Source organism: Naegleria lovaniensis (genome assembly GCF_003324165.1).
Source record: "Naegleria lovaniensis strain ATCC 30569 chromosome Unknown tig028, whole genome shotgun sequence".
Taxonomy (NCBI): domain Eukaryota; phylum Heterolobosea; class Eutetramitea; order Acrasida; family Naegleriidae; genus Naegleria; species Naegleria lovaniensis.
In genome coordinates this window covers 188,017-202,879 of record NW_025407850.1, presented here as the reverse complement: position 1 = coordinate 202,879, position 14,863 = coordinate 188,017, and the positions used below count along the sequence as shown (strand labels likewise).

Genomic DNA, 14,863 nt, shown 5'->3' with positions numbered 1-14,863 from the left:
TATCACTCGGAGGAGCGTGTACTACAGAAGGTCATGAATGACATGAGTTTGCTCCTCTTGCTCCTCAACTCTGCGCTCAAAATCAGCAAGCTTTGGAAGGATGCTATTGCTTTTACTTTGATTTCTTCTCATGGCGTCGATAGCTATTGATGATGATTCCGAACTCGCTTGCTCCTGTGTAATGAGGCCTCCACTGAGCTGGAACATACCATCGAGAGGCGAGTCATTATTCGTAGATGATGTGGTTGCTTCATCTTCTCCACCCTTCTTGGAGAGAACAAGCAAGTGAAAAGAGCTATTTGCGAGATTGGACGGAAAGAATTTTCGGAGCTTTTCATTGGTGGTTTGGACTCGTGCCACCTTTGTTATGCAAATGGAAGACCACAGAGACGCGTCACTCATCTTTACGAGGTCTGAACGATCTCTTGAAGAGTAAACGAGAAGCTTTCCTCCCGGTTTCAAAATCCTCGAAACTTGAAAATAGTACCGTGTGACATTATCTGTGATGGATGAACGAATTTCACTTGTTGAGCATGTCATTGAATCGGTGAGTGCCTTGTCAATAACAAGATCATACGAATCCGAGTCAATCATTTTCATGGAACATGCATCCACACAATGAACTATTACATGTTTATCCATCATGTTGTTAATGATGTAAGGCAGGCAAAAAATTGAAATTTTGTAATTCCAGAGAACAGATTGCATAACAGGTGACAATTGAGAGAAAATCATGAGGGTTGTAGTGACTTACATTTGACAAACTCATTATACTTTTCATGAATTTTTCTCATCCTCTTAACAATCACATCAGAGTAATCAATACAGAGGATGTTTTTAAAACCACTTTTAACTAATTGACGAGGTAGGCCTGAATGTATCCATGGTGCATTGGAGTTGGAGCAGTATTGATGAAGTGTTGTTGATTCTCTCACTCAGAATACAGACATCCTTACTTACGAGAATTACCACAACCTGGAATTAATATACGCATGTCATAACTTTTCAAGTAAGGTTGTAGAGTTGATTTCATTTGACTAAAACTGAGATACCAATCATAGAACAGTTCACTTCCTCTTTCCTCATATCTATAATTCCAATAATCTCTACCCCTTCGATAAGGAAACAATGTATTAAAGGGAGGTAAATTGTACTTTTTTCGAATTTGTTTCTTCTCCTCTTCAGATGGATCTGTGAGTCCCAATGAATGAACTAAATCTTGTTCTGACTCGTCTTCATGAACACTCGGATCTTTTTCGTCAATTAATGAAATGATGTGATTAAGGCTCGGATGTGAGTCAATTTGATGAACGTCCTCCATGCCCCGATCAGAACGAGGTGGAATTGGTATTTTCAAATTATAATTTGGTGGTTTTGATTGAGAAGAGAGCGATGATGTAGACATTGTACAATGGACGAAATGTTTTCTAGGCTTGCTTAACGATAAGGCTCAATTTTTTATCGTTTTTCTTGAAATTACGATGTGGCTACAACAACAGGTATTCTCTCTCTTCAAGGGGTCTAATGTGTTCCAATTTGAAAGGAGGATTGTTGAAGCCATGTCTTTGTGATCACCCAAATTCAACAAAATTGAGAACGGTTTAAAGTCTGCTTGTACATCCAAAATTTTGAACAAAAAGAAATGCGAGTAGTGACCGGAACAGATACTGGACTTTTAAAAGTCGTGGATGTTGTCAAGGGTGAAGTCAATATCACCATCGGAGAGCAAAAGAAGGGTCGTGGAGTGAGGAAAATTCAATGGGCCAATCCCAACAATGATTCCGAAGTGGCTGCTCTCTACGATGATGGATCCATTGATTTTTATTGGATGGCTACCGGTCAAAGAAGATTTTCCGTACAATCATCATTGAAAAACATTCAAGGATTTCATTGTGAAACCATTTCCGATGATACACGAAATATCTATGTGTGTGATAATGAAGGAATGTTGAATATTTATCACTTTCCAATTTCAAAATATAATATTGTACAGCCTTCTGATGATTTTCTGAGAAATTTAAATAGTAGTAGCACTGAAAACCATGGAGAGGGTGATGAGGCTCATTACAGCGATGATGAAAGTAACAATGGCCAGACAAAATCACAACTCAATCCAAGCCTCGGATACAAAGTAACAGAAGACGTTCAAACTCACAAAATTGTCATTGAACCACAAATTACCGAATTGAAATTAACTGGAGGAGATGTGAGTGTCATGGTTGCCCAGAGATTGGACTCGAAGCGACTCGAAGTTGCTGTCGCAGGCAACAATAACTTGATGAAAATTTGGGATGTTGAAACACAAAAGTGTGTCTTTAAGGCAAAGAATGTTCCTCACGATCATCTCAATATGAAGCAACCCATTTGGGACAATGGTATTTGTTATTTGGGAAGTGGACATGGCAGTGAGGACGAGAGAAATCAACAATTGGGAGAACACTCGTTTGGTAATTTGATTTGCACTCGAACAGCCTATCATCAAGTGAGATACTTTGACCGTAGAGCACAGGAACGTCCCATTCATCAATACACATTTGAAGATCATAACTTTACTGCGATGGCTCCTTCCTCTCAAAACATTTGGGAAGTAGTGGTCGGAACAGCTATTGGCAAAATGTTCAAGTACAATTTCACGGAACGAAGTAATAAGAAGATTCATGTCTATAGAAAGATTGCAGGAAGCGTGAGAGACATCAAATTCCATCCCAACAAGAAGTTAATTTGTTGTGTGTCTGCAGACCGGTATTTGCGAGTGTATGAGCAAGAGACGAGAGAGTTGCTGCACTCAACATACTTGATGCAACGATTGAATTGTTTACTTCTCACCAATGATCGTTATGTTTCAAAAGATGACAATGATGATGAAGGTGCTGGTAGTGATGATGAGGAGAGCATGTTTGGAATGAACATGAAGCAAGTGCGGTATGAACAGGATCATGTTTTGGATGATGATGATGATGAAGAGACGACTCGTGTGCCTGAAGCAAAAAAGCAACCAAGCAAGAGTCATGAAACAAACCTTGCATCTAAGAAACGAAAGCAAATCACCACTTCGGAAACCAATGATGATGACAGTGGTGCTGTCGGTAAAAAGGCATCCAATAACAAGAAGCACGTGGATAAATTACAAGAATTGAAGAATAGAATTAAAAAGTCCAAGCTGAAGTAAACAATAACAAGACCATGTTTATTCACATTCACGACTCAGAGTGTCTTGTTTTCTTGGTGTTTTTGTCTCCAATGATAACGGCAGTTTCAGAGGCATTCTGATTCAGCGATAATCAAAGTGGATCCAATGTGTTTCATAGCAGGTTCAATCTGGACGAGCTAAAAAAATTCGAATCTCTCATTTTTCGCTGGGAATTTTTTGTAAACTCAGTCATAACCGTTATGCCGATTTGAATAAATTAGCCATTCCTCATTTATCTGGATTCAAACAAAAAAATAACACAACAACCAATAACCCAGAAATAACAATGGCAAGAACCAAGCAAACTGCAAGAAAGTCCACAGGTGGTAAAGCTCCACGTAAGCAATTGGCTTCCAAGGCCGCAAGAAAGTCTGCCAAACAACCATCCACAGGAGGTTTGAAGAAGCCACACAGATACAAGCCAGGTACTGTCGCTTTGAGAGAAATCAGAAAGTACCAAAAGAGTACTGAATTGTTGATCCGTAAATTGCCTTTCCAAAGATTGGTCAGAGAAATTGCTCAAGACTACAAGTCCGATTTGAGATTCCAATCGAATGCTGTGTTGGCTCTTCAAGAAGCTTCGGAAGCTTATCTCGTCTCCCTCTTCGAAGATACTAACTTGTGTGCTATTCACGCCAAGAGAGTTACTATCATGCCAAAGGATATGCAATTGGCCAGAAGAATTAGAGGTGAGAGAACATAAATGTGACCACGAAGTAGTATATCTTTAACTTATCCGATGATCATATCATCAACCTAGGCTTCCGAAGAGATGTTTCTCTTCAACTGTACAAAAACACTTTATAAATTTTGCACTTTCTCAATTATTAATTATTTATTTTCAAATTTCACAGATGATCATATTCAATCAAACCTCAAGTGGTTTAATTTAAGGTGTAATCCACAAGCATGTGTGCACTTTGCATTTGCAAAATACATGAAAATAACTAAGGGTCTGCGCTTTCAGTCGATGAAGGAACGAAGAAAAAACATGTTTGTGATATTGTGATTGTGACACAAGTTAATGCAATGTTTGAGTGTGCGTACCGTCTGCAAACCAAATTTCTTCCATGCCGTCATTATTCACAAATTTTACCGTCTTGTCAGGGAACACAATTTCCTTCTCTCCGGAAGGGAAATGCCTCTCGAGTTGAGTGTTTGGGAATTTGTACATTTCCAATCCATTGGGATACGAGACGTGTGTCGTTTGGAGAGAAGCATAATAGTACACAACGACTCCATCCTCAAAAGTTTTCTTAATGTCTCCATTATTGAAAAATACAAGGCATGACTTGTCAGGGTACAACTTTTTGGTGGTTCCATTCGAAAATTGAATATCTCGTCGTCCACTTCTGTACTTGATTTCAATTTTTCCATTTCCCATGTCTACCTTACTTGTGACCTTATCATTTGAAACGTGTAAGGGCTCCCATTCAATTTCTCCATCGACAAACTCCTGATCTGAAACCTTGTATGTTCGTTTAAGCAGAGCCAATTTATGGTTGTTAGGATAGGGTGTTGGGTAAGAGAAAGCAGACTTCGATGGTGACTTGTTTGTATTCGAAGATGAGGGCGCCATGTTGGTTTTTCTATCATGGTTGTGTGGCTCGTTCACAACAGTATTGGAATGTTGTACTGATGGCATGAAAGTTTTCTCCCTTACATGTTGTGCTGATGTATTGTTGTTATTGTTGTTGTTGACGTGTGTTTCGTTTGTTGAAGTCCTTCTATTATTATTCGAACTACTTGATTGTTGTGGTTGTTGATTCATTTGAGGGCTTGTCGTCATGGTTGCTGGTTGAGAGGCGTTGTTAGATAACGGTTCTTGAGCTGCTGATGTTTTTTTCTTATTTACAAACACATTGTCAATTCTCTCAAGTTCTCGTTTTTTCAAATTTTCTTCGAGCTCTGCAATTCTTTCTGTGAGTTGCTCATTTCGAGTTTTTAGCGCTTGAATGGTGGACTTGTATTTTGCACTTTCATTCTTCTTTTCTGATAATAATTTTTCTAACTTGTCCTTCAGTTCGTTCACTTCCTTTTCGTGTTCTTTTCGTGAGAGTGATTGTTGATGCTCTTTCAATTGTCTTTCAAGTATCCTTTTTTCACGTGTAATTTTCTGGAGTTCTTGTTGTTTGTACTTTTCGAATCGGTCTCGTTCTTCCTCCATCTGCCTCTTAAATTCAGATTGTTCACACTCCATATTTTGTCTCTCCGCTACAAGCTCATCTTTGAGTCGTTTTGTTTTTTCATTTTCATTCTTGTAAAATAAAAGTTGTTCTTCTAATTCTTTAAGCTTTTTCTCCTCCTCTTCTCGATTTTTCTTTTCTTCCTTCTTTTTTTCAATCTTTTCCTTCATTTGTCGCTTCTTCTCTTCCTCTTGAGCTTTTGGAAGAAAAAAGTTAGAAATAATCGAACCTGTCCGTTGTTGAAAAGCCGTTGAAGAATGATTGCTTGATGCCTTAATTTGTTCTCTCTTTTCGACTGTTGCCATTGAAGGAGGATGCATCTGACCTCCAAGTATAGGACTCGTTCGTGATGCAACAGATAATGGAGGAGACTGGCTGACGCTTGAAATTGATCGTTGCTCGTAATGATATGGATTATACACTGTATTTCTATTAATGAAGGTTCCCCAACCGCTGTCATCCTCCTCTTCATGAGTGTCATCATCGTCATGATAAGAATTTTCTTCAGAAACATGTCCATACTCTCCAACGGTATTGGTGTCAATCGTGGGAGGGTCTCTCCTTGAAAAGTAGTTTGGTAAGGGTTGTTCTTGTTCGTGAGGTATTGGCTGTTGATTTTTAGGTATGGCTGGAGCAGCTCGTTTTGGTTGTGGGATGGATTTTTCATTCTTGCTGTCTGTCACTGATCTCTCAACAATTTCTGGAGTTGGAGGTTTCCTTTGTGAGCTAGTTAGTTTTTTAGATGGTTGTGAAGGTTCTTGTTTCACTTCTGTTGTTTCTTCTGATGGTTGCTGTTTTTTTGTGGTTGTCTTGGATAAAACAGCAGCTTTGCTGTGCTTATTTGTGGGAGGTACATAGGTTCCAGGCTTTGAAATCTTATTCAGTAATGAGCCCCATCGTGAATTTCTTTTAAGCATTGAAAACTTGGGTTTGGAATTATCGTCATCGTATTGATCTGTGTATTCCATTTCAGCATTGTCATCGCCCTTAATCTTGGGGCTACTTGGCTGCTTGTTATGTTTCGTTTTGTCATCTTTTTGAAGGTTTTTTGTGTAATTAGTTGTGATTGCTTTTTCTTCAAGAGAGTTTGGTGTCTTCTGTTGTGGCGTGGAAATTGTTGATGTTTGTTTGTAACGCTCGTGTTAACTCTAATCCCGACATTGCTGTTGTTAATGTTCTTTTGTGAGCCAGTGGGACTTTTGATGACAACCGTGGAGTGATTATTCTCAGTCGGAAATTGAGATTTTGGTGTTAATGTTTTTGGCATATAAAGAACAAAACTACGCTGTTCTTGTTTTTTGTCATCTTCCTCTTCCGATTCTTCTGACTGATCATCTTGTGATGATTCTACGCTTTTGACATCATCATCTTGTTCGTTTGTAATATATTGCTCTTCTGAATGTTGATAACTGTGGTTATTTTCTTCTGTTGTTTGCTCCGAATGTTCATAATCGTGATGAGTTTCTTCTTCATTTTCATCGTGTTCTTCAAACATTGTGACAGCATTTTCTTTGTTGATTGGTTCCGAGTTAAACAACGTGCTGCCAAAATTCAGCGCATGTTGAGTTTCTTCATCGTCCTCATAGTTTTCTTCTTCTTCGTGATTAAAAGTATGGTGTTCCTCTTCTTGTTGATTCATATCAACCATGCTATTGACACCATACTTCTCCAAGTATGCTTTAATATCAAAATCGTCATATCCATTTTCCTCTCCCAGCTGCATTTCCTCTTCATGATTGTATTGTGACATCATTGTCATTAAATCAGTTTCGTGCTCGTTCATCGCTTGTTCAAAAGAATTTTCTTTTAGTGTTGAAATGTTCAAGCTGTGTGATGTTCCTGGTGTTGTAGAATTTTGGCGGGAAGATGATTCCAAAGGCTTGAACAACGGGTCAGCTTGGACATGCTGTCCTTCTGTGGTTGTAAGGGAGTTTCCTACATGCTGTATTGGTGAATACAGAGGAGAGCCCTTCCCGAATAATGGGTCTTCGGGATCCGTGTGATCTGTATGAAGCGAACTGTTCGACACATTATGATCATGATCAAAGGAATCGTTAAATCTTTTCTGTGCATCAACAAGGATGGATTCCTCCAGATCATTCTCCTCTGGCGTTTTGATCGCTGGATCCTTTCGGGGTGTTAAGGGTTGAGGTGAAGAAATCATCATTTTTTTATTGACTTCCGTTTTCTGTAGGTTTCACCATCATGATGAAAGAAACTACTCCTGCTACTCGTCTTCCATTCGATCCTCATGATGCGACTCAGATGGTTCGTTTGAGGTCGAGTGCTCAATTGTACCGTTGTCCTTAACGAGGCCATTGGATTGAAGCTTTTTCTTTCGTCCTCTGCTTGATATCTTGTTAGCCACTACTTGAATGGAATTGGTATCTGGATCGAGAGCGAGCTGAGAAAAGACCTTTTTCATGAATGGATCTGAAGCGTCCTTCTTTTCACATTTCATCTCTTCTGTTTGTATGAAAGCAAAGAGCATCCTTTCGAACTTGGAATTGTTGCACTTGTTGAATCGAAGCATTCGAATGGCTGTTATTAAAAAGGCGTACTTGGTGTTGTGTGTTAAAGATGAGATACTGTACAGGAATTCGAACAAGCAGCAGCATGAGTTATGAGTAGTTTCCACCGAAATTTCAAATCCTTCCACACTACTCCCATCTTCCATCTCGTCCGTCACATGAACCATCAAATCATAATGTTGCAACGAAGGGTGTACAAACATTAACTCCCAAAGACACATGATGGAAAACGATCGTAACTCTTCCTCTGGATCCATCATAATAACTCTTTCAAAGAGTGGGACTGTTTTAAACGCAAATGATTCGCTCATCATTGAGATTTTAAAGATACATTGCATGCTTCGCAATTTGTCATTCGTTTCTTGAGAAGTGCTCTCTAATACGTGTATTAAGGATTCCATAAAGCTCCAAGGAGGATGATTCGTCTTTGGATGTGATGAAGTGTTCCTGTTGGATGAAATTTGATCTGAGGCAGGACTCTGCCTAATGATCCAGTCGTCTTCCTCTATTTGTAAAGGCGTTTCAAACGAGTAGTTTACGAGATGGTTCAGCACACAATCAATCTGATGGGTGTTCACTTGAGGAAGAAAGTCTTCCACAGCATTCTCACTTTTAGAAGCAAGAGCACTTTCTCCAAAGAAATCTTCAACGATTGCGTTCAAACATTCGCTTAGCAAGATTACTAACAGTGGTGCTACTGACTTTTCATCATTCACTTTGCCAAATAATACATCACGTACAGGTTCATGAATAGATTTGAGGAATGCAAGAATATCATGATTACAACAACACTTGTACAGCACGTTCAGGCAAAGCTTAAAAAGAGAGTGATAGTTCGAGAGGTAGTGCTGAGAAGGCAGTGCTTGTTCTCCTCTCGTTCTTTCAAAAACATTACGATAACAATTAGATAGCATCCGTTCCGAGAGCAAGCATCTCTTAAACACTTGAATCACAATTTGCTGAACGCGTTCAATTCCAATACAGTTCGGATTGACAAGCAGAAAGCCTTTAATCACGCACAGAATGCTATGGTACATGGAAACGTTGGAAGGCTTTAAGGCTTGCATCTTGTCGTTAGAAAACATCTCCCAATATTCTTCAATAGCTTCTACACTACATTCAAAATGTTCAAAAATTCGAGAAACATCTCCTTTTTGCATTTGCACTTGACAATACAAGGCTTGAAGGTATAAAGTTTGAGCGTCTTCTGGAGAGAAGCCTGATTCATCAACTTCCTCCCTCATGTTACTCGGATCTTGTATTTTTTTAAGGGCGTACATTGCAACTAGTTGACTCATTTGGAAAACTCTGAGGTAATGTTAAAATAATTGGGTTTTTATAACGTTGGAATGGGCTTCATATGGAGAGGCATTAGGGATGGCAAATGATGAGCAAAACGATCTCGTAAAAATTGCTTGTTGCTCTATCATACCAATAGAAAATCACAAGTTATCATGAGTGGATTGGTGTGCTCATCTGAACAACAATAAAATTCTCATATAAATTGTGTGGAGCATGTCAACACGATTACAGATTTACAAAAGTTGATCATGCATGTGGAATAGTAAATAATAGTTAATGAAATGGATGAGTATGTTACAAGGAAGATGATTATTCATATTGAGTTTTAGAGCTGTTTTTGAGCAGCTTCTTCCTTTTCCTTTCGTAGAAAGTTGTACATGGTGTCATGAGAGTGCAAAACCTGTCCTCCAACAGAGTCAAACATGACTTTAACAATATTGAATGTTGAGTTATTTGAGCAAGTCAAGATGATAAAAACATATTGAGGTGTTGGAAGTAAGGCATCATTCGTGACAAGCAATACTCGTACGTTGTTGAAGCATTGAATGAATACTTACCCTTTCCATTGAAAATTTCACCAGTGTCATCAGAGTAGCATGCACACTCTTGATAGGGAGGTGCATAGCAATGCAACGATACAGAAATCTCGTCAGCCATATTCACAATACAATGAACACCATTGCTATCATCAATATAACCAATGGTTCCCAAATTTGCAATAAATTCTTTGGTTGGGTTCACAGGCGACAATGACGTATCTTGCTTTGGGTTAACAAGCCATCTACACTCCTTTACTTGTCCTCTCAATACTCTGAACCAACATTGCGAACCTCCATGAGCATGAATGCATGAGTGTTGTTGCGGATTCCAAACTGTGATCAAAAGACAGAATAACGGCGGCACGGGTTGTTCAAAGCATGATGATCAATACAGCAAATAAACATCAGATGAGATTGTTTATCCATGGTCGATGGGGTTAGTGATAATAAACAATAGGTGCGTCATGGAATTATTCCATTGAATTTCCACAGTCAGATTTTCATAACCGCCAAAGATATTAAAGCGGACGAGGAGTAAATATATTTAAAAATCAATGATGGACAATTCAGACACGTATGAATTAGGTGTTGTTACCAAGATGATCGTGTTTTCGAGTCGTTATCGTTCATTGGTAGGATAAATTTTCATGTAAGAAATTTAAACAAATCACTGATGATGAAAATATACGTACCCAGAACAATGAGAGAAAAGTATGGATTGTTCATGACCAAATTTCTCGTGTATGTTGAAGTAGAATCGGCATAACAATAGGGTTCAAAATCATTGATATCCATTTCATTGCTGTATTTTCTGAATATGCTCTTGACTTCTTCAGGATTTACTTTTCCTTGCCCGTTTTTGAAGCATGTTTCCAGATCGTTGAGAAAGCTTTTCAAAGTTATAGTCATTGGAACGTTGTTGCTGCAATAATTTTGTTGTTGCCTCTGAGACTCAGAGGAATTGGATGAACAATCCGATATTCTCACAATAGGATCGTGATGCATCATCATGGTGATGGATTATGTATTGCGTGTCGTATTTGGAAGAGAGAAAGGAAGCTAGCCACAGTGTACTACGCTATTGCCGATGATTTTGAAGCGATCGTTTTTGAAGCAAGTTTTTTGCTGTTGTGGTTTTGCACAAATGAGGGTTGGACGACAATTTTGACCCGAGTGGGGACGTGGAAAGATTCGTTGTACAATGACGGCTGGTGAGAGCCAGACATGTGTGCATTTCTATTGAATGGGTTCATTCATCTGGTCTCCAAAAAGGGGCTAAGGGATGAACACAGAAAAAACTGGAATCAAATGAAACCATTGCCACTATACCAGCGCTTGGAAATAGCCTCATATTCTCAAAATTCATAAAATACTTTCAAGGAACTAGTAAGGATGAACAAGGATTCCACAAAGAAGAAGTAGTATTGACGTTAAAGAAGCCAAAGTATGTCAGCTGGTACAGGCCTGGTAACCTGTTGTAAAAAAGAGAAAAAATTCGAACAAGGCAAAATTCATTTTATCATCATCAATTCCTCCATATCATCATTGCGTAAAATTTATATTTTCATCATCGTTATTCAAACAACAACAACATGATTTCGGTATGGAAGTTTGCCCTTTCCAAGGCTGCCTGTAAGCCTTCAACATTTTCTCAAACAATTCCAGCAGTCTCCAATTCTCTTCTGAACAACAAGAACACACCAAATCATCTTCTTTTCAATAGTGCAGGAATTGTTTCATCCAATACAATCATCAGAACAAAAAAAGACAGCAAGGCTGACAAAAAGAAGGCCGACGCACTCAAACGAACCCAACAAAAAGAACATCAAAAGAAAATGGAGCAAAAGAAGTTGGAATTGGAACAAAGAAATAAGGAAAAGTTAGCTGCTAAACGAGCATCAAAGGATGTCTCCGAACTCACCAAACAAAAACCACCATCACTTGCAAAGCTCTACCCAAAGAAGAAAATTTCTGCAAAATATATTGCAGAAACAGCAAAATCACCATCATTTTTGAATGAATTTGTGAACACCAAGAAGAATGTTGATGTTTCTAAAACTGGAGAAGATACAGGCTACTTTGGACTCAAAATTTTCAAAGATGGTACATCAATGAGAGACTCTTTGGTGATTGCCAAGACCAAGGTTGATGATTTGGTGAAAAGCATTGAAAATGGAGAGAATGTTTCAGCCAGTGTATCCGAGTTGAACAAATTGAGACTTGAATATTCAACAACTCTAGAAACATTTGCCAAATTGCATCCATTTGAAGATTTGGCTGCTCTTGCTCTCGAAATTTCCGATAACTTTTCTCAATTTGTCGTTCAACGTGCTCTTTCGAATGAAAAATTTTATAGAGCAATCAAACAAATTGAAACATCTTTGACTGTTCCTGTTGTGAGCGAATCTAGAAATCTATATGCCTCTGCTGATATTAATCGTGATAAATTTACTGAAGCAAAGGACGCCTTTGAAAAGCCGTCAAGGATTTGACCAACTACATTGAAAACAATAACATTTCAAAAGTGAGAGGGGCTATGAAAATTTATGAACTCAATCCAATCCATTTCGAGTCAATGAAGAAGGAAATTGCCAAGAAGAAAAAGCTTGTATGGATTAATTTGGAGAAGGATCTGGATGCTATTTTGACCAATGTTACCGAAGAGAGTCTTAGATCAGGACTCTATGAAGAGGCTGTTAGAAAGTTCATGACTGCCTCAGGAGACAATGAATTCAATACCATACTTTCAAATGCTGTTCACGCCGCCAATACTTTTGCTAAATTACTTGGATATCCATCTTTTGTTGAGTTAAAGACAGCATGTTGTAATATGGGACGAGGCAACATTCCTAAATTAGACGATGTTGTCCAAATGGTTGGAGAATTGAGAGACAACTTGGATGTTAAGAAGGAAGTTGAGAAATTGTCTGAACTGAAGATTGCCAGAATGAACGACCCTATTCTCAAGAAATGTTACTATCACAAGTCAAAACAAACTCCAGAGGATTTGAAACTCTTCACACCTGGTTTTGATGTTAAACAGCTTTCCAATCTCTATTACAATCGCGTTAGAGTGAACTATTTACCAGCAGATATTGAGAATTACCTTTCATTAACCAACTGTTTGGATGCTCTTTCAAAGACTCTAGCAACTGAGGTGTTCGGTGTTGAACTTGTTCCAGAAAAGTTGGCTCCTTCAGAAACATGGTCACCACTCAATATTAAGAGGTTGAATGTGATCTCACAAGGAAAAGTTGTTGGCAAGATATACCTAGATCTTTTTGATAGAGAAAAGACATTTAATTATGATCATTACTCGTACGACAAGGCCAAATTTTTACCATCTTACGGAGAAGAGGGTACAAAGAGCGCAGTCATTCAAATGTATTTGAGAGACCACATTTACGGCTTCCCTAACACATTGACTGTTAATCAATTTAGAAGCCTATCGGGAGCCATTGGACAAGCTCTTTTCCACATTCTTCATGAAGCTTCTGCTGCTGCTCTTGAAGTGAGTTTGTTGAGCAATGTGATTCGTAAGATCTTTGAAAGATTGCCACAACAAGAAAGTTTCCTTTCTGCTCATCTTTGTCACAAGGGATCAAGACAACCAATTCCAGCAGAATATGTTGCCCAAATGGCTGCCACTCCAAGACAATTCCCACTCGATTTACTTCAACAACTCGTCTATTCCGTCTATGAAATGGAGGTTTTCAAGCCAATCGACGCCACACAAAGCACTCCAATCGAAATTCTCACAGGTATTGAGTCACGTTTTTGCAAGCCATACACACAACTTGTGCCTAACCTCTCCTTCTACTCGAATAGTTTATTCAGCCTCAAAAATCAGCCATTATATTTGGATTTGTATGCTGAAGTGTGTGCTGCTCAAATTGCTGCCACCTGCTTGCCAAAGGATTCTCTTTCCAAGTTCTCCTCTCTGTTAAAGACCGCTCTGACCACTGAGGCTTCCACTCAACCTCTCGAGTCAGTCCAAAAATTACTAGGTGCTAATAAGCCTGATGTTTCATATTTTGTTAAGGAAGTTCAACAATAAATTTTATTGGTTTTTAATTTTTGAAACCAAATAGAGCAGTTCTTTCCATGTGATACCAGCATTGTCATTACATGTATTTACAAGCGACGTTCTTATTCCAGAAAGAATTATTACACTTTCTCTTCTGGCTTCTTATCCTCCTTAATAAAGTATTCCAAAATCCACTCATAGAAAATTTCAAAAAAGAATTCTATGAAATAATATATTATGCAATATATATAAAACAAAGTTACAATGCCATCCAACTTTAAACCTACCATATAACCATCTTCCAAAAAGTGTGACAGCAATAACAATCGATCCTCTCGAAATCCACGTATTTTTAGGTGAAGAAATGACATCCAGGACAACCAACGCTGACATGACCGCAACCAAAAACAATGAATAAACAATCCTTCCAATTTTCTTTGCTAAATCAATCTTTTTTGCCTTTGTTGAGGGTGGTTTCGGAGCATGATGATGATGATGGTGATGATGTTGTTTGGAATGATGAGAGGTCTCCTTTTCTCCTCCTTCCTTTTTTAAATCTTGTAATTCAAAGGACCTTCTCTCGGACGGTGTATTCGCTGTGCTTGCTGTTGAAGGTACTACGGAGCTCGTATTATTTTCTTCATTATTATTACCCAATAAAGACATGTTGTTATTGGACTTGGAAGTAGCAATACTGCTGAGTGATTGCCTCATCCACATACTGTTTGGATTTGATTGTTGTTGTTGTTGCTGATCCGAGAAGGACATGTTGTCGTTGTATAAAGTATCAAAGAAGATGATGATGAAAGAAAATAAAAGAACTCGCTGCGATTGTTGAACTCGGAATGCACAAAATTGTATGAAATACCCTCTCGAGAGAATTTTCAATTGTAACTCTTGGATGATGTCGTCTACTTTTTTTAAAAGGAATTTTTAAAGACTCGGAGCTCGAAAAGGAAATTGCAAACTCTCCCTTATTTACTTGATCAATGATGATTTTATGAAAGTACACACTTTCAGGGCAATGAGAGGTTAGAAACAGACATGTTGTTGTAATTTGTCACCATGTTGAAGAGATTATTCTTCTT

The 14,863-nt window shown here is 38.4% G+C and overlaps 9 protein-coding genes across 9 annotated transcripts; 4 read left to right on the top strand and 5 right to left on the bottom strand.

The window, feature by feature from the left end:
- Nucleotides 1-21: 21 nt before the first annotated feature.
- On the bottom strand, nucleotides 22-1,405 carry C9374_006615 (uncharacterized protein; the record flags this gene model as incomplete). The annotated part of the gene is made up of 3 exons (XM_044696495.1): nucleotides 22-623; nucleotides 755-871; nucleotides 961-1,405. 3 exons carry the CDS (start codon nucleotides 1,403-1,405, stop codon nucleotides 22-24), a joined length of 1,164 nt encoding a protein of 387 aa, XP_044546760.1.
- Nucleotides 1,406-1,642: 237 nt separating this feature from the next.
- On the top strand, nucleotides 1,643-3,169 carry C9374_006614 (uncharacterized protein; the record flags this gene model as incomplete). Its single annotated transcript, XM_044696494.1, has 1 exon — nucleotides 1,643-3,169. One exon carries the CDS (start codon nucleotides 1,643-1,645, stop codon nucleotides 3,167-3,169), a length of 1,527 nt encoding a protein of 508 aa, XP_044546759.1.
- Nucleotides 3,170-3,476: 307 nt separating this feature from the next.
- C9374_006613 (uncharacterized protein) lies at nucleotides 3,477-3,893 on the top strand (the record flags this gene model as incomplete). The annotated part of the gene is made up of 1 exon (XM_044696493.1): nucleotides 3,477-3,893. The coding sequence occupies one exon, from the start codon at nucleotides 3,477-3,479 to the stop codon at nucleotides 3,891-3,893; it is 417 nt and encodes a 138-aa protein (XP_044546758.1).
- Nucleotides 3,894-4,211: 318 nt separating this feature from the next.
- On the bottom strand, nucleotides 4,212-7,543 carry C9374_006612 (uncharacterized protein; the record flags this gene model as incomplete). Its single annotated transcript, XM_044696492.1, has 2 exons — nucleotides 4,212-6,473; nucleotides 6,536-7,543. The coding sequence occupies 2 exons, from the start codon at nucleotides 7,541-7,543 to the stop codon at nucleotides 4,212-4,214; spliced, it is 3,270 nt and encodes a 1,089-aa protein (XP_044546757.1).
- Nucleotides 7,544-7,603: 60 nt separating this feature from the next.
- On the bottom strand, nucleotides 7,604-9,205 carry C9374_006611 (uncharacterized protein; the record flags this gene model as incomplete). The annotated part of the gene is made up of 1 exon (XM_044696491.1): nucleotides 7,604-9,205. The coding sequence occupies one exon, from the start codon at nucleotides 9,203-9,205 to the stop codon at nucleotides 7,604-7,606; it is 1,602 nt and encodes a 533-aa protein (XP_044546756.1).
- A 329-nt stretch (nucleotides 9,206-9,534) lies between these two features.
- Nucleotides 9,535-10,759, bottom strand: C9374_006610 (uncharacterized protein; the record flags this gene model as incomplete). The annotated part of the gene is made up of 3 exons (XM_044696490.1): nucleotides 9,535-9,635; nucleotides 9,767-10,081; nucleotides 10,441-10,759. The coding sequence occupies 3 exons, from the start codon at nucleotides 10,757-10,759 to the stop codon at nucleotides 9,535-9,537; spliced, it is 735 nt and encodes a 244-aa protein (XP_044546755.1).
- Nucleotides 10,760-11,340: 581 nt separating this feature from the next.
- Nucleotides 11,341-12,240, top strand: C9374_006609 (uncharacterized protein; the record flags this gene model as incomplete). Its single annotated transcript, XM_044696488.1, has 1 exon — nucleotides 11,341-12,240. One exon carries the CDS (start codon nucleotides 11,341-11,343, stop codon nucleotides 12,238-12,240), a length of 900 nt encoding a protein of 299 aa, XP_044546754.1.
- An 83-nt stretch (nucleotides 12,241-12,323) lies between these two features.
- On the top strand, nucleotides 12,324-13,805 carry C9374_006608 (uncharacterized protein; the record flags this gene model as incomplete). Its single annotated transcript, XM_044696487.1, has 1 exon — nucleotides 12,324-13,805. One exon carries the CDS (start codon nucleotides 12,324-12,326, stop codon nucleotides 13,803-13,805), a length of 1,482 nt encoding a protein of 493 aa, XP_044546753.1.
- Nucleotides 13,806-13,915: 110 nt separating this feature from the next.
- Nucleotides 13,916-14,543, bottom strand: C9374_006607 (uncharacterized protein; the record flags this gene model as incomplete). The annotated part of the gene is made up of 2 exons (XM_044696486.1): nucleotides 13,916-13,995; nucleotides 14,063-14,543. The coding sequence occupies 2 exons, from the start codon at nucleotides 14,541-14,543 to the stop codon at nucleotides 13,916-13,918; spliced, it is 561 nt and encodes a 186-aa protein (XP_044546752.1).
- Nucleotides 14,544-14,863: the final 320 nt, after the last annotated feature.